General features: G+C 42.8%; 1 protein-coding gene across 3 annotated transcripts in view; it reads left to right on the forward strand.

The window, feature by feature from the left end:
• Positions 1–20,197, forward strand: part of SEC23B (SEC23 homolog B, COPII coat complex component) — a 47,186-nt gene that overhangs the window by 610 nt on the left and 26,379 nt on the right. For 2 of the 3 annotated variants that reach the window (XM_036322385.1, XM_036322382.1), the window contains exons 2-9: positions 7,004–7,238; positions 9,289–9,346; positions 12,491–12,577; positions 13,673–13,909; positions 14,235–14,320; positions 15,373–15,517; positions 15,918–16,076; positions 16,664–16,779. In XM_036322385.1, the coding sequence (XP_036178278.1) occupies positions 7,018–7,238; positions 9,289–9,346; positions 12,491–12,577; positions 13,673–13,909; positions 14,235–14,320; positions 15,373–15,517; positions 15,918–16,076; positions 16,664–16,779 (1,109 nt within the window). In that variant the 5' untranslated portion in view covers positions 7,004–7,017. The remainder of the gene's footprint in view (positions 1–7,003; positions 7,239–9,288; positions 9,347–12,490; positions 12,578–13,672; positions 13,910–14,234; positions 14,321–15,372; positions 15,518–15,917; positions 16,077–16,663; positions 16,780–20,197) is intronic. The other variant, XM_036322384.1, reaches the window with a different exon arrangement.

Consider the following 20,197-nt stretch of genomic DNA (forward strand, 5'->3'; position numbering starts at 1 on the left):
GCGGCAGGCCGGCTTCTGACTAGGGATGTCTCTGAAAGGAGGGGTGCGAAAGGACCCAGACTGCTTTTTCAGTTTTTGAACTCGCGCTTCGCGTGAAATGACTTCTGTTTCTTGATAGAGCTGAAACTAGAACACGGGACTTCTGACTGCCTTGGATTTAACCTTTGGTTAAACTTGGTTTCTGTGTCTTGAAAATATGCTTGGTGGATGGAGTAAGAGTGGTTCCGATTTTTTTTTTGTACGACACTTCTATCGGATCTTTCCAGCCCTTTCATATATTCATTCATTCATTCATTCATTCATTCAGCTGTTAATCTCTTCAGATCCCCTTCCCCTTTGAGAATTTTTTGTAAGCCATAGAACCATTTTCCTAGATGGTTCTAGATGCACAGCCATTGATGCACAGTATTTCGCATAAGTTTCAGAGGTTGTTTGAGCCTCAAGTTCTGGGTGGGTTTTGTGTCCATGGTTAAGAATCCATGCTGTACTGACACACTCAAAGGGCAGACTCCCTGAGCACCAAAGCCCACTGAAGCAAATCCTGCTTTGAAGGGTCAGTTTCTGCACAGCAGCACCTCTGCTGTAGTCACAGCAGGTCCTCGCAGTTGATCGGCCTGGAGGTCAATTCCTCCCAGTGATGCCAGCAGCAATCAAGGCTCAATTACAACAGGACAGTGCCCACACAGATGTACCTGGAGCACCCAGCTCAGGTGAACTGGGAGGCTGTGCCACTGAACCCTACAGGACACCTACTATACACGGCCACTCTACCAAGTCCAGGGCACGTAGCAGCTCTACCTAGTACATAGAAAGAAGCATAGGGAAGCAGCCAAAATTTGGAGACAAAGAAACCCCAAATGAAAGGACAGGAAACGTTTCCAGGAAAAAAATAAAAAACCTAAATGAAATGGAGGCAAGCAAGCTACCAGATACAGAGTTCAAACAATGGTTATAGGGATGCTGAAGAAACTTAGAACTTAAACAACATGAAAATGGACATGGAACCCTGCTGGTATGGCTAAGTGGTTGTGCATTGACCCATAAACCAAGAGGTCACCAGATGGATTCTAGGTAAGGGCACATGCCCATGGGTTGTGGGCTCGCTGCCAAGTAGGGGACTTAAAGGAGGCAGCTGATAGATGTTTCTCTCATTGATGTTTCTATCTCTCTATCCCTTTCCCTTCCTCTCTCTAAAATCAATAAAAACATAAGCAAAACAAAAACAGTCATGGAAACCATTCAAATGAGCCAGTCAGTGTGAAGGATACTTTTAGGGTCCCTGTAGAAGGAATGCACGAGGCCAAAAGGGCTAAAGAATTATGAGTTAACTAGAGGCCCGGTGCATGAAATTTGTGCATTAGGGGGAGGGGATCCCTCCTCTGGGTACTGACCTTTAGACCTCTTCACAATCGACATTCCCTTTTGTTTATACTACATTCCACTTGCTAAGACCATTATCTTTCCCCTCTGGACCTGCCCAGAGAATTCTCCACCCAAAAAAACCCACCCAGAGTCCTTTAAAGTCTCTGATTCCTCTTGTCTCTGGATGCTGGCACCATTTTGGTTTTCCAGATGACCTAATCTGCCTATTTAATAAAAGAGAAACATGGTAATTAGCCGTACCTCCACTACCCTCCCCATTGGCTAATCAGGGCGATATGCAAATTAACTGCCAGCCAAGATGGCGGCCGGCAGCCAGGCAGCTTGAAGTGAACATGAGGCTTGCTTGCTTCAGTGACGGAGGACTCCAACGTTCCCTACCTGCCGCTGCCGGCCTCTGAGCTTGCAGTTTGAAACATTGTTACAAATATAGAAGCTAAACAAAACCCTAGAAACCAGCTTTCAGCTAGCCGGGATCTCAGAGCTGGAGTTGAAACAGTGTTTCAATTATAGAACCCAAACAAACCAGATACCTGCTTTTAGCAGCCGAAGCCTAAGAGCTGGAGCCAAGCCTCAGAGCTAAAGCTGGCCCAGAATAAAAAAAGAGAAAAAAAGGAGCGGTTGGGAGCTTCAGTCACCCGCCAGCCTGAAAACAGCCCTCGGCCCCTCACCCAGACTGGCCAGGCATCCCAGTGGGGACCCCCACCCTGAAGGGTGTGTGACCAGCTGCAAACAGCCATCATCCCCTCATCCAGGCTGGCCAGGCACCCCAGTGGGGACCCCCACCCTGAAGGGTGTGTGACCAGCTGCAAACAGCCATCATCCCCTCACCCAGGCTGGCCAGGCACCACAGTGGGGATCCCCACCCTGAAGGGTGTGTGACCAGCTGCAAACAGCCATCATCCCCTCACCCAGGCTGGCCAGGCACCACAGTGGGGACCCCCACCCTGATCCAGGACACCCTTCAGGGCAAACCAGCCGGCCCCCACCCATGCACCAGGCCTTTATCCTATATAGTAAAAGGGTAATATGCCTCCCAGCACCCGGATCAGCGGAGCCGCGAGGCCTCCCGGCACTGGGATCAGTGTGACGAGGGCAGCGCCCAAACCCCCTGATTGCCCTGCGGCTCTGTGTGTGACAGGGGGCGGGGCCACAACCTCCCTATCCGCCCTGCTCTGTTCATGACAGGGGAAGGCACCCCAACCCCCTGATCAGCCCTGCTCTGTGCCTGATAGGGGGGAGCTCCCCAACCCCCTGATCCGCCCTACTCTGTGTGTGACAGGGGGTGGTGCCCCAACTCCCCTATCAGCCCTACTCTGTGAGTGACGGGGGGGCTCCTCAACCCCCTGATCTGCCCTGCTCTGTGCGTGACAGGGGGAGCTCCCCAACCCCCTGATGAACCCTGCTCTGTCGTGACAGGGGGAGCTCCCCAGCCCCCTGATCTGCCCTGCTCTGTGCGTGACAGGGGGAGCTCCCCAACCCCCTGATCGAACCTGCTCTGTGCGTGACAGGGTACGGAGCCCCAACCCCCCTGATGGGCCCTGCTCTGTGCGTGACAGGGGGCAGCGCCCCAACCCCCTGATTGGCCCTGCTCTGTGCGTGACGGGGTGGCGCCGCAACCTCCCTATCGACTCTGCCTTGAGTGTGACAGGGGGCGGTGCCCCAACCCCCCAATCGGCCCTACCCTGAGCATGACTGAGGGTGGCATCGCAACCTCCCGATCTTCCCTGCTCTGTGCATGACAATGGGTGGCACCCCAACTCCCCAATCAGCCCTGCTCTGAGCCCGACCAGGGGCTGCACCTAGGGATTGGGCCTGCCCTCTGCCACCCGGGAGCAGGCCTAAGCCAGCAGGTCGTTATCTCCTGAGGGGTCCCAGACTGCGAGAGGGCACAGGCTGGGCTGAGAGACCCTCCCCTCCCCCCGAGTGCACAAATTTTTGTGCACCGGGCCTCTAGTCTATATAATAAAAGCTTAAGCGACTGTTACGGCGGAACAACTGGAACAACAAGTTGCTATAATGCACACTGACCACCAGGGGCAGACGTTCAATGCAGGAGCTGCCCCCTAGTGGTCAGTGTGCTCCCACAGGGGGAGTGCTGCTCGGCCAGAAGCCAGGCTCACGGCTGTCGAGCGCAGCGCCAGTGGTGGGAGCCTCCCCTGCCCCCATGGCAGCGCTAAGGAGTAGCAAGCCAGGCTGTAAGCAGCAGCAAGCCAAGTTGTAAGGAGCAAGCAGGCAGGTGGTAAGGAGCAAGGGATCCTGGATTGTGAGAGGGATGTCCACCTGCCGGCTTGGGGAATTGGGCCTATGCCGGCAGGCAGACATTCCCGAAGGGTCCCGGGCTGAGAGAGGATGCCGGCTGGGCTGAAGGGCGCGCCCCCCTCCCCCCCCGCCCCATTCACGAATTTTGTGCACCAGGGAACTGATGTTTAGAATTCAATTATTTGATCAGACCTAACAGATACACTAACTGAAATGAAGAATAATTTATAGGTAATCAACAGTAGAGTAGATGAAGCCGAGAATCAGATCAGTGATTTGCAATATAAGGAAGCAAAAAACACCCAATCAGAATAGCAATAAGAAAAATAATCAAAAAAATGAAGATAGTGTAGGAAGCTTCTGGGATAACTTCTAGCATTCCACCATTCACATCATGAGTGTGCAAGGAGAAGAAGGAGAGCAAGAAGTTGAGAACCCATTTGAAAAAATGACAGAAAACTTCCCTAACCTGGTGAAGGAAATAGACATACAAGCCCAGGAAGCCAGAGAGTCCCAAAGAAGATGAGCCCAAAGAGGCCCGTACTGAGACACATCATAATTACAATGCAAAAGGTTAAGAGACAGATTCTTAAAAGCAGTAAGAGAAAATAAGTTAGTTACCTACAAGGGAGCTCACATAAAACTATCAGCTGATTTCTCAACAGAAACTTTGCAGGCCAGAAGGGGGTGGCAAGAAATATTTAAAGTGATGGACAGCAAGGACCTACAACCAAGATTACCCAGGAAAGTTGTCATTTAGAATTGAAGGACCTATAAAGAACTTTCTAGACAACAAAAAGCTAATGGAGTTCATTACCACTGAATCATTATTACATGAAATGTTAAACGTTCTTTAAAAAGAAGAAGAAAAAATAAATGACAAAAAATGTGAACAATAAAATGACAGTAAATATCTATCAAACAATTGAATCTAAAAAACAATAAACAAGCATGCAAAACAGAAACAGACTAATAGATACAGAGAACATTTTGATCATTGCCAGATAGGAGGGGGGCTAGGGGAATGGGTGAAAAAGTACAAATTGGTTGTTACAGAGTAGTCATAGGGATGTAAAGTACAGCATAGGGAATGTAGTCAATAATATTGTAATAGCTACATAGCGTGTCAGATGGGTGCTAGATATATCAGGGCAATCACTTCGTAAGTTACCTAAATGTCTAATCACAAGGTTATACACCTGAAACTAAAATAATATTGTATGTCAACCGTAACTGAAAAATAAAAAATGTCTTTTTGGTTTTTGTTAAATAATCCATGCTGTAGAAGAAGGCATGAGGGTGTTTAAATGCTTCCCTCCACGTCCCGTGTGGTTCAGGGTTCAGGATCTGGAAGAAGAGCCGCACACAAATGAAAGAGAAGAGACAAGAGATAATTTGGAAATATTGGGGTGCCGGGGTCCAGGCCCAGCGGTCCAGGGGTTCCAAAAGGTGTGGACGGAGTCGGCGAAGAATGTTTTACACGGAGACAGTGTTCAGAACTCTCTAGCTCTCTTTAGTTTCAGTGGATCTTTCTGTGCCTGGCTGAGGCCACAGAGATCCACGAGGCAAGCTGAGCCTTTATTTTATAGTCAGAGGTAAACAAGGTAGTGGTTACCATAGTTACACAGTTCTTGTGAGTTTCACTTGTTTTGGCCACTTCCTGCACTTCCCTCAGCCCATTAGCTTCCCAGATAAGATCTGGGAAGCGTTATAAGGTCAAGCCTAATTATGCTAAGAGGACTGTGCCCTCTAAGCTGGGACTTGTTTGTGACTTTCCCAACAGGTCAGTCCGCGGCTTAATCCTATATTGGCTCCCCACATGAGGGGAAGAGACAGTGGGCAACTGAGAGAACAGGTTTTAATATGTAGTTGCTTGAGGACATTGGATGGAGCCGGTACCTTTTAATAATGAACTGTTTTGAGAAGGGAAGTAGCCAGTGAAGCCTGTTGAGGTACTTGCTGAGAACTGTGATCTTAGAATTACATCCATTTGCCATCCAGGAAGCTGCAGACGTGCCTCCTGAGTACAGTGCTTCAGTTTCCCACTTTTGCCAGAAATAACAAATATATGCCATAGAGTTGCATGTGGAACAAATAGTTGGAATTTTTGTGGGTAGGTTATGTATAGTAGACTAATTCATTCGTTTTTTTAGCCATATATTACTATTATTTTCGTTCAAATCATTACAGTAAGGTGCTTCTTTTTTTAAAAAAATCAATAAAATATATTTTTTTTTTTAAAAAAAAAATATATTTTATTGATTTTTTTGCAGAGAGGAAGGGAGAGAGATAGAGAGTTAGAAACATCGATGAGAGAGAAACATTGATCAGCTGCCTCCAACACATCTCCCACTGGGGATGTGCCCGCAACCCAGGTACATGCCCTTGACCGGAATCGAACCTGGGACCTTTCAGTCCGCAGGCCGACGCTCTATCCACTGAGCCAAACCGGTTTCGGCAAGGCGCTTCTGATAATAACATGGAGACAGTTATTATTCAGCACTGTATGAAATGAGCACTAGAGGCCAGTAGTATTGTAGATTCTTTAATTTGCTTCCCCTTGAGGTGCTTGTTCTCTTAAACCTTAATAGCTGAGACGTGTGTTAGCCTAGATTTTAGGATGTAAACAGGATGTATAAAATATTTGATGGAGTTGGTATTATTGGGGCTTGAAAAGGTTAGTCTGAATGACTATTTTATTACTGGAATTTTTCAAGGCATGGGCATGAGCAACCATGGTGAGTAGAGAGGTCTTGGTGAGGAAGTCACTCAACATAATAGCAAACTTTCCTTTGTAATTTTGGTGATTCCAAGTAAGAATTCACTCAGAACTGGTGGCTGTTCCCATTATGAATTGGATTCCCACATCAATATCCAGTTCTTTCCTCCACAGGTAACAAAGGGAGGAGGGAAAAGGGCACAAAAACGAGATCACTTGGCATGTAAAATTTAGTAGTGTTTATTTTGGTAGAGCAAGGAAGGAAAGGGATTAGGGAGGAAGGTAGCTGGATGCTGAAACAGTTTGAGACTAACCCTTGGGCAAGGAGCTGAAATGATTGGCTGAGATGATGAGATGACATGAGGAGGTTTAAATACAGCTTAGAGATGATCAAATGATTGTAAACCTCCTGCTCCTTTTATTTTTTTTAAGTTTTAGAGAGGAGGGTTGAGGAAGGAACAGTAGTCAAAGATAACTGTGAAGTTAATCAGCTTTTGGGGGTCATCGGGAAGCAAGTGTTGTCATCCTACAGTGACAGTTTCTTCCAGACTTAGTGTTAAACATTGCGCTAGGGGGCTCTTTTTTTTTTTGTCTTTGAAGTTTAGTTGACAATTTCACATACAATTAAAATTTTATCTTCAGTTTCTTTTTAGACTATGGCAACGTATCTGGAGTTCATTCAGCAGAATGAAGAACGAGATGGTGTGCGTTTCAGTTGGAATGTGTGGCCTTCTAGCCGTCTCGAGGCTACAAGAATGGTTGTACCTCTGGCCTGTCTCCTTACACCTTTGAAAGAACGTCTAGACCTGCCCCCTGTACAGTATGAACCTGTGCTGTGCAGCAGACCAACTTGCAAAGCCATTCTCAACCCACTTTGGTATGAATTCATTTAAAAACTAGTAAATGATCAATACAGTAAATTATGACATTTCTGTGATTCTCATTTAAGTAATTGAATTTGGGCAAGGCATCAAATTTGAGATTAGTAGATGATGAGATTCTTTTTTTGTTTTAAACATGCTTTTTATTGATTCCAGAGAGGAATGGAGAGGTAGAGAGACAGAACATCAATGATGAGAAACAATCATTGATTGGTTGCCTCCTGCACACCCCCTACTGAGGATTGAACTCGAAACCTGGGCATGGGACCTGACCGTGACCTGTTTCATAGGTGGACCCCCAACCACTGAGCAACACTGGCTGGGCGATGGTGAGATTCTTAGTTGATGAATGCTTTTAGAAATCTCCCTGATACCCAGGCCAGGAAGCTCAGTTGGTTAGATCATTGTCCCGATCTGCCGAGGTTGCAGGTTTATCTCTGGTCAGGGCACATACAAGAATCAATCAATGAATGCAGAAGTAAGTAGAATAACATATGTTTCTCTCTCTCTCTCTCTCTCTCTCTCTCTCTCTCTCTCTCTCTCTCTCTCTCCTATTCTTCCCTTCCTCCCTCCCTTCCCCCACCCTTCCTCTCTCTCTCTCTCAAGATCAAATGAAAATTTAAAAATAAAGTGATCTCCCTGGCATAATACTTCAGATAAAATTAGAATTTATGAGGGAATGAGGTGGAAGTAGAGGGAAAGGATTTGAAATTCACTTTTTGGGGGCTGATTTTCAGTTTGTATTTAGGTCAATTTTAGATTTTTTTTTTAATATATTTTATTGATTTCTTACAGAAAGGAAGGGAGAGAGATAGAGAGTCAGAAACATCGATGAGAGAGAAACATCAATCAGCTGCCTCCTGCACACCTTCTACTGAGGATGTGCCCGGAATTGAACCTGGGACCTTTTAGTCCACAGGCCGACGCTCTATCCACTGAGCAAAACCAGTCAGGGCCAATTTTAGATTTTATTGGTGCCCTTTAAAGCATTAAAAAAAAAAATCAAAAAGCTTAGACAGTTTTCTCATACCTATTTAGTATAATGATGATATAATAGAAGAAATTTTAACTCTTGTTTGTTTATAAATTTTTATTTATTGATTGATTTTTAGAGAGAGAAACACACACACACACACACACACACACACAGACATGGATTTGTTGCTCCACCCACCCATGCATTCATTGGTTGCCTCTTTTATGTGACCTGACCAGAGATGGAACCCGCAACCTTGGTGTATCAGAATGACACTCTAATTAACTGAGCTACGGGTGAAATTTTAACTCTTAATGATTTTATTGTTAAGTATAAATTTTTGTGTCCCTGTGATATTTCTCTTAAATGTGGGTACTATTTGAAAGAATTTTTAAATAGGTGAAGAGTGTCATTAATATTCTTTAACAGATAAAATTCTTATATGAGGGAATGTTTTTTACTTCATCCCCTTGCTTTATGTAATGTGTCCACATATAGGATGTTGCTGCCTTCTTTTAAAATGATAGTCACTTATTGTTAATTTTCTAAATGTAGAAAGTGGAGCGGGGAGGCAACTAAAGTATCTTGAACCAATTCTAGGAATTTTATCAACTCAGAAGCATGTCTGCTCAACTTTGCTTCAAGTGAGCTAAGTGAAAGTCTGGGAAGTTTTTCCTTGTGTGAAATAAACTTTTTAGTATCAAAATTTAGTAGTTTCACATATCTGAACAATAAAGATGTTAGAAAAATTACTAAGACTATGTTCCAAGATAAAATGGCAAAAGGATATAAGCTATAATTCATATAAAGTATAACATTTTAAATATTATCTAGGAAATTGGAAAAGAAGAAAAAAGGACTTACTAATGTCTCATTACTGCTATTTGAAGGAAACCTTTGTTGTATTTAACAGCCAGAACTCTAACTGCAGTGAATGTGTTACATACCTTTATCCATACACCCATATAGAATCACGTCTGTGCAATTTACTAAACTTGAAGTTTACATTTGAATGCTTTCTACCTTAAAAATGAACATATTACCTAGTTGTGATATTTTTTTTTTCACAGTCAAGTTGATTATCGGGCAAAACTTTGGGCCTGTAATTTCTGTTTCCAAAGAAATCAGGTATGTGAATATTTTTTAAAGTATTTTCTTTGTTTGAATTGTACTACTCTGAAAAAAATCAAGTGATGTTGAATTGTGCCTTGGCAGGCAGCAATTTCTGCTAAACTCAAGGTGATAGCTCTAATAAGTTCTCTGTAGGCAGTGAATATGTTACCATAACTGAACAGATATGTTGTTTATATTTCATTTGACTTCAGTTTATTCTAATTGGATAGTGTACATTACTGAATTTCCATTTTCTGATCTTTCTAACTTTTAGGGTCCAAGTATCAGTGTTGAGCTTCTTTTGGCTTAAAAAATTTTAGATTACTAAACTAGAAGATGTTAGTTAATCACAAGAAAGACTCTTTAAAATGAATGTGCCTATCATGGAAATGTTCTAAAACTGGATTGTGGACATCATTGCACAATGCTGTACATTTATTAAAAGTCATTAAATTGTACATTTAAAATGGATGGTTTTTCTTGATATATAAACTGTACCACAATAAAGCTGTCAGAAAAAATTTGTGCCCAACATAATGTACAGTGCTGTAGTAGATCTTAAGGTATAAAAACATGCATTTATTTATTCATATATTTTATTGTAATTACAATTAGCAGTCTCTTTCTCAGGTATAGCAACAATAAGCCCGGGGATGAAAAGAATAATGTACAGTTGATGAGTAACTATAGGCTTGGAAACTATAAGTAGGTACCATTCCCAAATTATCTCCATGAGAGACTCAGAAGTATATACATTTTAAAAAATATATATTTTATTGATTTTAGAGAGGAAGGGAGAGGGAGAAAGAGATAGAAACATCAGGGATGAGAGAGAACCATTGATTGGCTGCCTTCTGCACGCCCTTACTGGGGATCAAGCCTGCAACCCAGGCATGTGCCCTTGACTGGAATCGATCCTGGAACCCTTCAGTCTGTAGGCTGACGTTCTATCCATTGAGCCAAACCAGCTAGGACTCCTAGTACATTCTGAATTGATATTTGTGTTTAATATAATTTATTGTGAAAATTCTAAGGTATCAAATGACAATGTCAACAGAGTAAAAAGGAGACCCATAGAATGGCTGAAAATATTTGTAAATCATATATCTAATAAGAGATTAATATCCAGAACTCCTAATACTCAAGAACAAAAAACTGTCAATCAATCCAATTCAAAAATGGGTAAAGAACTTGAATAGAGCCCTAACCGGTTTGACTCAGTGGACAGAGCTTCGGTCTGCGGACTGAAGGGTCCCAGGTTTGATTCCGGTCAAGGGCATGTACCTTGGTGGTGGGCACATCCCCAGTAGGAGGTGTGCAGAAGGCAGCTGATCGATGTTTCTCTCTCATCGATGTTTCTAACTCTCTCCCTCTCCCTCCCTCTCTGTGAAAAATCAATAATATATATATATCTTTTTTTTTTTTAAAGAATTTGAATAGATATTTCTCCAAAGAAGATATACAAGTGACCAATAAGCACCTGAAAAGATGCTTAATTATTAGAGATGCTTACCAAATGATGCAGCATTTCCACTTCTGGATATATACCCAAAATAATTGAAAGCAAGGTCTTGAAGAGATACTTGTACATCCATGTTCATAACAGCGTTTTCACAATAGCTAAAGAATAGAAGCAACCCAAGTAAATGGAAAAACACAATGTGGTGTAATGCATACAATGCAATATTTATCCTTAAAATGGAAATTCTGATATGTGCCACAACTTGGAAAAACCTTAAGGACATTATGCTAAATGAAATAAGTTAGTTAGAAAAGACAAAGACTGTATGAAACCATTTTGATGAGGTACTTGGAGTAGTCAAGTTCATAGTCACAAAGTAGAACTGTGGTTTCCAGGGGTTGCGGGGGGGGGGGGGGGGGTGGAGAATTGTTTAATAGATTCCAAGTCTCACTTTTTCAAGATGAAAAGTTCTGGAGATGGATGGTGAAGACAGTTGTACAACATTATAAATTATTTAAGATCACTGAACTGTACACTGAAAAAAGATAAAGATGGTGAAATTTATATGTATTTTACTATAATAAAAATTTTTTGGCGAAAATTCAACCTATAAACTATGAATTTAAAATGTTTGGAGGGAGTTTTAAAAACAAGAAATTGTTTGTGACATGTTAAGCACAAAAAGCAGGTCACAAAATTGTATATGTAGGACAACCTCAGTTGTGCATAAGTAGAAAAAGTCTGGAAGTAAAAATGCCAAGATGGCCCTAGCCAGTTTGGCTCAGTGGATAGAGCATCGGCCTGCGGACTGCAGGGTCCCAGGTTCAATTCCGGCCAAGGGCACATGCCCGGGTTGCGGGCTCGATCCCCAGTTGGGGGCGTGCAGGAGGCAGCCAATCAATGATTCTCTCTCATCATTGATGTTTGTATCTCTCTCTCCCTTTTCCTTCCTCTCTGAAATCAATAAAGAAATAATAAAAAATAAAAAAATGCCAAGATGTTGACAGTGACTGCCTCACAGTGATAGGATTGTGAGGGTTTTTTCTTTCTGTTTTCTTATATTTTCCTGTACTTTCCAATTTTTCTACAGCAAACATGTTTTACTTTATTGGTAACAGCTGAAATAATAAACCCAAATAAAAGCTTTGGTCTTCCGCATAGACCAGTGGTTCTCAACCTTGGCTGCACATTAGAATCACCTGGGAATCTTTTTAAAATCCTGATTTCTGGACTTCATCCTCCGGAAATTCTGTTTCTTTGTTACTAATGTTGTGGCCCCACCCCATAACAAAGAAACAGAATTTCCAGAGGATGAGGCCCAGAAATCAGGATTTTAAAAAGGTTCCCAGGTGATTCTAATGTGCAGCCAAGGTTGAGAACCACTGCATAGACTATTGATGAGACAGCTAAAGTCTCCGCCTTTAGTTTGCAGGACAATGGTTTTTGATGGTGTATTTTTTAATCATTTAGAAGTTATAATTAACCTACAGCTGCATTTAAAAATGTTATAATGAAATGTAAATATAAGGCATGGTTATAGACTTTAACTTCTGATTTTTGTATTTTAGTAATGTGCTTATTTTGTGTTTTCAGAATTAATATATTATCATTAACTATTATTATAAATGGGAAATAAAAGGTATAACATACAAATTTTTCAGCCCTAATAAAACATGGCTTTGTTTTCATCTCTTCAGTTTCCTCCAGCTTACACAGGCATATCTGAGGTGAATCAGCCTGCTGAATTGATGCCCCAGTTTTCTACAATTGAGTACATGATACAGGTTTGTTGCACATTTAATGTTAAATATTGAGATTCTCTTGAAATGCTTTATCTTCCATGTGGAGTTAAAGTTGTGAGGGCAGCAAGATTCTAAACATTAAGTTATGGTTCGTGTGCACTTTCTGACATTTTCAGGTCTTGGGAGAAGGCTATAAAAAAGAGGTAGCACTGAATAAATTCAAACCCTGTCCTTTACAGCCTTCTCCATTTCAGTTGATGGTACTTTATCTTCTAGTTGTTCAGCTTAAAAACCTTAGATTTACCCTTGACTTTCTCTCTCATCCGTATCTAATCCATTAGGAAATCCCATTGGGTCTATATTCAAAATTTATCCAGAATCCATCCACTTTTCTCCCACTGCTGCTATCCTGGGCCAGCCACCACCTCTCACTTGAATTACTGGGGCATTCTCTAACTCTCCTTCCATGTGTTACCCTTGTCCAGAGTAACAGATAGTGTCACAACCCTTTGTGAGCCAATTCTGTGTTACCACTCCGACCTCAGCTTTTGCTAGTTTCCTCATTCAGCCAGATGGGCCTCCTTGTCTTGCCTCCTAGCATGCCAGGAACAAGCATGCCGGCAACGCTCTGCCTGTGGGCCTTGCTCTCACTTGTGCTCAGGTGGACTCTTATCCTCCTCCCTCCCTGTCCTCCAGGTTTTTACTCAAATGTTACTTTTTTAATGAGACTGCCCTGACCTGCCATTTAATACTAGAACCAGCTCTTTACCTACACTCCTGGCATTTGCAATCCCCTTACCTTCTCCATTCCAGAAGGTTAGCTCCTTGAGTCTGGCAGGGATCTTTGCTGCTTTGGTTCACTGAGTTATCCCAGGACCTGGAACAATGTCTGATACTTAGAAGGCTTTCAAAAACATGGAATAATTTGTTAGGTACAAATAGTTTTTTCTTTTAGTTAGTTTTTTTTTTCAGTTTGTTTTAATAGGACCAGTTGTTAAATGATGTTTGTTTAGCTGTTCTAATCTCCGGACAGTAAATGTAGTTGAAGACTTGTTATTTACATACCTGATTTGACTTAAAAGAGCTGAATCTGTCTATTTGTATATTGATTACTATGCTGTTTTTCTCTGTATAAAGCGAGGTCCACAGTCTCCTCTAGTCTTCCTCTATGTGGTCGACACATGCCTAGAAGAAGAGGACCTTCAAGCACTCAAAGAATCTCTACAAATGTCTCTGAGTCTGCTTCCTCCAGACGCTCTGGTGGGTTTGATCACTTTTGGGAGGATGGTGCAGGTTCATGAACTCAGCTGTGAAGGAATCTCCAAAAGTTATGTCTTCCGAGGGACCAAGGATTTAACTGCAAAGCAGATACAGGTTTGTGCTTTAACTTGTACACAAGCAGGAGCAAAGTTTTTTTTTTAAAAAAACACATTTGTTTTTATTGATTTTACAGAGAGAGGGAGAGATAGAAACATTAATGAGAGATTGATTGGCTGCCTCCTGCATGCCCCTTACTGGGGATCGAGCCCACAATCTGTGGGCATGTGCCCTGACTGGAATCGATCTGGTGATCTCTTGGTTCATGAGTCAGTGCTCAACCACTGAGCCACACTGTCTGGGTGCAAGGGTATTTCTTAAAAATTAATTAGTCCTTTACTTTCAATGTTAGAGGAAATGAGTCTTTTTGGTTCTTTTTTAGGATATGCTTGGCCTGACCAAGCCTGCCATGCCCATGCAACAGGCAAGACCTGCTCAACCACAGGAGCACCCTTTTGTTTCGAGCAGGTGAGGTACCGATGTAGAGTGTTGCACATACAGTAGTTGGCATGCAGGGCAATCCACTCAAGGGAATAAAAATGTTAAAATTTTCAGTTTCTTATTTTTAGAGAGAAAAAGTCTGACCAATATTTAATGTTTAATAATGTGTTTAACACAGCAGTATCTGTGTATCATATGTAACTGAATTATAAATGTTTTTACATACATGTGTGGCAAGGTTGTTAGGAATGCTTTTCCTGTTAGCCTTGTATCATTACAAAGGGTTTGAGACCATTGTGCCCCTCCTCTTAAACACATGGCTGCTTCCTTTTTGATTCTTAGGAAAAACTGAAAAGGCTTCTGTTGGGTGTCCTCAAACCTGAAATCAGGCACTTACTTCACTTAGCTCCTTGAGTGTCTGGGGCTGCCCTGACTGGGTTAATATTCAGCAAACATGATAAAATACATTGCCTGGCCTGCTGGGGCCATTCTCTTATGCTGTTAAGAAACCAGTGTTACTCTGTATTACTCCCAAGGCTCAAGAGAAACACAAATTATGAATCTTCAGAATGATGAAGATTGTCCACATAATGAAACTTATGATTTGCACCTATTCAAATTGATTTTTTTTCATGTTACACATATATAAATTGCTATATATTAGGCTTTAAGATGTATTTTTCTTTAAAATATATTTTATTGATTTTTCACAGAGAGGAAGGGAGAGGGATAGAGAGTTAGAAACATCGATGAGAGAGGAACATCAATCAGCTGCCTCTTGCACACCCCCAACTGGGGATGTGCCCGCAACCAAGGTACATGCCCTTGACCGGAATCGAACCTGGGACCTTTCAGTCCGTAGGCCGACGCTTTATCCACTGAGCCAAACCGGTTAGGGTAAGATGTATTTTTGAATAAAATTGCTTTGAGTTTTTGTAGTTAGAGATAACTTGGAAGAAAAAAGTGTACGTTTTTTTATTCTGAATAATTATTTTGAAGAGCAGTAACTGTATTACTTAGGGCTGAAGACCAGAGTACGTTTTAAAACCAGATGGATGTGTCTATTCAAAATCATGCAGGTTTCTGCAGCCTGTTCACAAGATTGACATGAACCTCACTGACCTTCTCGGGGAGCTGCAGAGGGACCCATGGCCCGTAAATCAGGGGAAGAGACCTTTGCGATCCACTGGTGTTGCTTTGTCTATTGCTGTTGGCTTGTTGGAGGTAACTGAGAATTGACTGGACCCTTCAAACCATGCATACTCACTCTCAGAAGTCGCTTTCACACTGTGCGTGAGAATCAGTTGCAACCTAAGTCAGATGACTGTTAATTTATCAGAAAGTGCTTCACTTATTATTATCCACCTTGAAGACGCCCTCGATGTTTTAAAATTTACTAAGTTTTCATGAGAAACACACAGCAATTAGGGCAATGGGAAGTGTACACAACCTTTAGGTTGGAAGAGATATGGCTGCTTCTTTGCATTGTCATCTGTGTTATTCTGCAGTATTGGTATTCAGTATAGCTGATGAGAACTCACGTTTGTAGTATATTTTCAGGGAAACAGAAACATACTGGGGGTGGAGTTGTCTGCTTCTAAAATGCTGCCGTTTACTGTTTTAGGGCACTTTTCCAAACACCGGAGCCAGGATTATGTTGTTTACAGGGGGTCCCCCCACCCAAGGACCTGGAATGGTGGTTGGAGATGAATTAAAGGTTCCTATTCGTTCCTGGCATGATATTGAGAAAGATAATGCACGATTTATGAAGAAAGCAACCAAGGTAGGGGCTTCTGGATGCAGGCTGTAGTCGAGTTGTGGTAGCCCAGTGCTGGGTGTAGGCTCCTCCGAGTGGCAGCTACTTTGCTGAGGCCATGCTTCGTGGTCAGCAAGTTGCTCTTATTGGGATGACCTTGCAGATCTTGGCTGCTGTTAAATTACTGAGAACTTAGAGTGGGTGGCTTTAAAACTGCCAGAAATGTTTTGAGATTGAGAGCTCTCAATTATTTGGATTTTTTTTCTTTGTTCTTTTAAATATATCTTTATTGATTTCAGAGAGGAAGGGAGAGGGAGGGAGAGATAGAAATATCAATGATGAGAGAGAATCATTGATTGGCTGCCTCCTGCACGTCCCCTACTGGGGATCAAGCCCGAAACCCAGGCATGTGCCCTTGACCAGAATCGAACCTGGGACCCTTCAGTCTGCAGGCTGACACTCTATCCACTGAGCCAAACCAGTTAGGGCTATTTGGATGTTTTTTAAAAAACTATCTCCATATTCCTATATTTGATTATATCCCTTTGGTATAGTAAGGCATATCTGGTGAATAATTTTATTGTTTCCTAAAGCTGGTTTACCTTTCTTCACAGCACTATGAAATGCTTGCTAATAGAACTGCTACAAATGGCCACTGCATTGATATTTATGCTTGTGCCCTTGATCAAACTGGACTTTTGGAGATGAAATGCTGTGCAAATCTTACTGGGTATGTTGACAGCAAACACCTGGAAACGTGAGAGTGTTTATTTTAAGGAAAAAGAAATGTGTGATGCAACAATAGGAAAGGACAAGGCTGACTTAGTTAAGTATTCAGATAGGCCTAGGCTGTGGCTTCCATGCTGGGAAGGTGTGTGGGCCGCCTGGACAAAGAAAGAGTGGTGAAAAGTAAGTCTCGTGTTCACTACGGACAAATCTTTTATTTATTTATTTATTTATTTATTTATTTATTTATTTATTTATTTTTTAATTAAATCTTTATTGTTCAGATTATTACATTTGTTCCTCTTTTTTCCCCCCATAACTCCCCTCCTCCCAGTTCCCGCCCCACCATCCGCCCTCACTCCCCACCCACTGTCCTCATCCATAGGTGCACAATATTTGTCCAGTCTCTTCCCGCATCTCCCATACCCCTTTCTCCCCCAAGAATAGTCAGTCCATTCCCTTTCTATGTCCCTGATTCTATTATGATCACCAGATTATTTATTCACTTGATTCTTAGATTCACTTGTTGATAGATGCATGTTTGTTGTTCATAATTTGTATCTTTACCTTTTTCTTCCTCTTCCTCTTCTTAAAGGATACCTTTCAGCATTTCATATAATCCTGGTTTGGTGGTGATGAACTCCTTTAGCTTTTCCTTATCTGTGAAGCTCTTTATCTGACCTTCAGTTCTGAATGATAGCTTTGCTGGATAAAGTAATCTTGGTTGTAGGTTCTTGGTATTCATCACTTTGAATATTTCTTGCCATTCCCTTCTGGCCTGCAAAGTTTCTGTTGAGAAATCAGCTGACAGTCGTATGGGTATTCCCTGGTAGGTAACTGAGTTTCTTTCTCTTGCTGCTTTTAAGATTCTCTCTTTGTCTTTTGCTCTTGGCATTTTAATGATGATGTGTCTTGGTGTGGTCCTCTTTGGGTTCCTTTTGTTTGGGGTTCTCTGCGCTTCCTAGAGTTGTAAGTCTATTTCTTTCACCAGGTGGGGGAAGTTTTCTGTCATTATTTCTTCAAATAGGTTTTCAATATCTTGCTCTCTCTCATCTTCTGGCACCCCTATAATTCTGATGTTGGTACGCTTGAAGCTGTCCCAGAGGCTCCTTACACTATCTTCGTATTTTCGGATTCTTTTTTCATTTTGCTTTTCTGGTTGGGTGTTTTTTGCTTCTTCGCATTTCAAATATTTGCCTTGATTCTTGCGCTCCTCTGGTCTTCTGTTGGGAGTCTGTATAGTATTCGTTATTTCAGTCCGTGTATGCTTAATTTCTAGTTGGTTCTTTATCATAACATCGAGGGTCTCATTAGATTTCTTGAGGATCTCACTACATTTATCGACGGCTTCTAGACAGTTCTTAAGAGACCTTAAAAGTGTGGTTCTGAATTCAATATCCTCTATTGACAGCTTTGTCCTGTTTCTTTGTCTCCGCATTTTTTATGCTTTCTTGGTGCACCCCCTAGTGGTCTTTGTGCGCAGTCTTGTTGTAGTTAAGCCTTGATTGTTGTCGGCAATACCGGGGGTGATTTGACCTCCAGGCTAACTGGCAATGAGAGTCCGCTGTGTCTGCAGTGGGAGAGCTTCTGTGCTGGATCTCTAGGGCGGTGCTAATCTAGCCTTTGCCTGAGGCTATCTGGCAAATGGCTCTGTGCAGGGCTTGGGCGGGGCGGGTCCCCAGGGATCTACAGGGCTGGCCGGAGCAGTTATGGCTGCTCTCAGTTCCGTCCCTAGGGGCTCTGCCTCACAGAGTCCCAGCAACTGCTGCAAACCTCGGAGAGAAAGCTGCCTTAGAGTTCCGACCGAAGCCAGACAGTCCCGCTTCTCCCGTTTGAGTCTGGGTCCCTAGAGACTCGCCCGGATCTGGAGCTCAGAGTCTGAAACTCCCTCCCGATTGAAAACAACAACCGCGCCCTCCGCCTCCAGCCCGCTCCACGTGCACTCCGCACCTTAGTATTTCACTTCAGCACTGCGCCTCCTCTGAGTCTGGGTATGATATTCTCTTTCCTCCTAGTTGTAGAATTTCCACTCAGCCAGCCTTCCTGTGGTTCTGGATGATGTCTGTTCCATCTTTTAGTTGTTTTTTGAAGTGGTTGTTCGAGGCAGCAGTCTCCGGCGTTAACCTATGCCGCCATCTTGGTTTCTTCCCTACGGACAAATCTTTATCAGAGTAACTTCCTTTCTTTCTTAGAGTTGTTATTGATACTAGAGCAGGAAAGAAAGAAGCATGAAATATGTGGCCTTCAGCAAAGCACTTCCTTGTGAGAAGGGAAACTGGTCTGAATGCCAGAGCAATTAGGAGACCTTTCACCTGGCTTAGTGACCTTTCCTCGTGTCTATCACTGAGCACACGCTAAGCCTAGAGGGTGCATCGCAGGGTGCACTGACTTAGATCCTAAGTCCATAATGTGCGCACAGATCACAGTGTAGAGCCATGATTCTCAAAGTGCAGTGATGCCTGGCCAGCAACTTTCAAGGCTCCTGGGGACTGATTAGGAATGTATATCCTCAGGACTCATCCAGACCTGATTCAGGAACTGCGGAGGTGCAACGGGTGGTTTTATTAAAATATATTTTTATTGATTTCAGAGAGGAAAAGGGAGAGAGAAACATCAATGATGAGAGAGAATCATTAATTGGCTGCCTCCTGCACACCCCCTACTTCGGATAGAGCCTGCAACCCCGGCATGTGTCCTTGACCAGAATCGCACCCGGGACTCTTCAGTCTGCAGGCCAACGCTTTACCCACTGAGCCATACTGGCTAGGGCTGGCAGTCTGTTTTAAGCAGCTTTCCAGGGAATTCTGGTGCAGGTGAAAGTGAGCGAATCACTGATGCACAGCACTGATCTGAAGCTGGAGAATCACCTGAGAACTCGAAAAACTCTTCCCTTTGGATCTTGTTTCCAGAGATTCTGACTTGATTAGTGTGGGGTGTGGCCTGGACATCAGCATTTTTAAAGTTCCCTCAAGTGATTCTACTGAAGAGCAGAATTTGAGAACCACTGGTGTGGGCCTTTAATACTTGTGTGGCTGAGCACAGGCAGCATCAGCCCACCTGACAGCTTGTTAGGAACGCAGCATCTTGAGCAGTGGTTCTCAACCTTGGCTGCACATTAGAATCACCTGGGAACCTTTTTAAAATCCTGATTTCTGGGCCTCATCCTCCGGAAATTCTGTTTCTTTGTTATGGGGTGGGGCCACAACATTAGGAACAAAGAAACAGAATACCCGGAGGATGAGGCCCAGAAATCAGGATTTTAAAAAGATTCCCAGGTGATTCTAATGTGCAGCCAAGGTTGAGAACCACTGCCCTGACCTATTGACTCAGCCTTGTATTTGAATAAGATCCCAGGTGATTTGTATGCACAGGACAATTTGAGAAGCACTGGTGGAGGGCTGTGTGAGGGCCTATGATGCTGC

The sequence above is a fragment of the Myotis myotis genome, unplaced genomic scaffold, assembly GCF_014108235.1.
Source record: "Myotis myotis isolate mMyoMyo1 unplaced genomic scaffold, mMyoMyo1.p scaffold_m19_p_9, whole genome shotgun sequence".
In the NCBI taxonomy this organism is placed as follows: Eukaryota; Metazoa; Chordata; class Mammalia; order Chiroptera; family Vespertilionidae; genus Myotis; species Myotis myotis.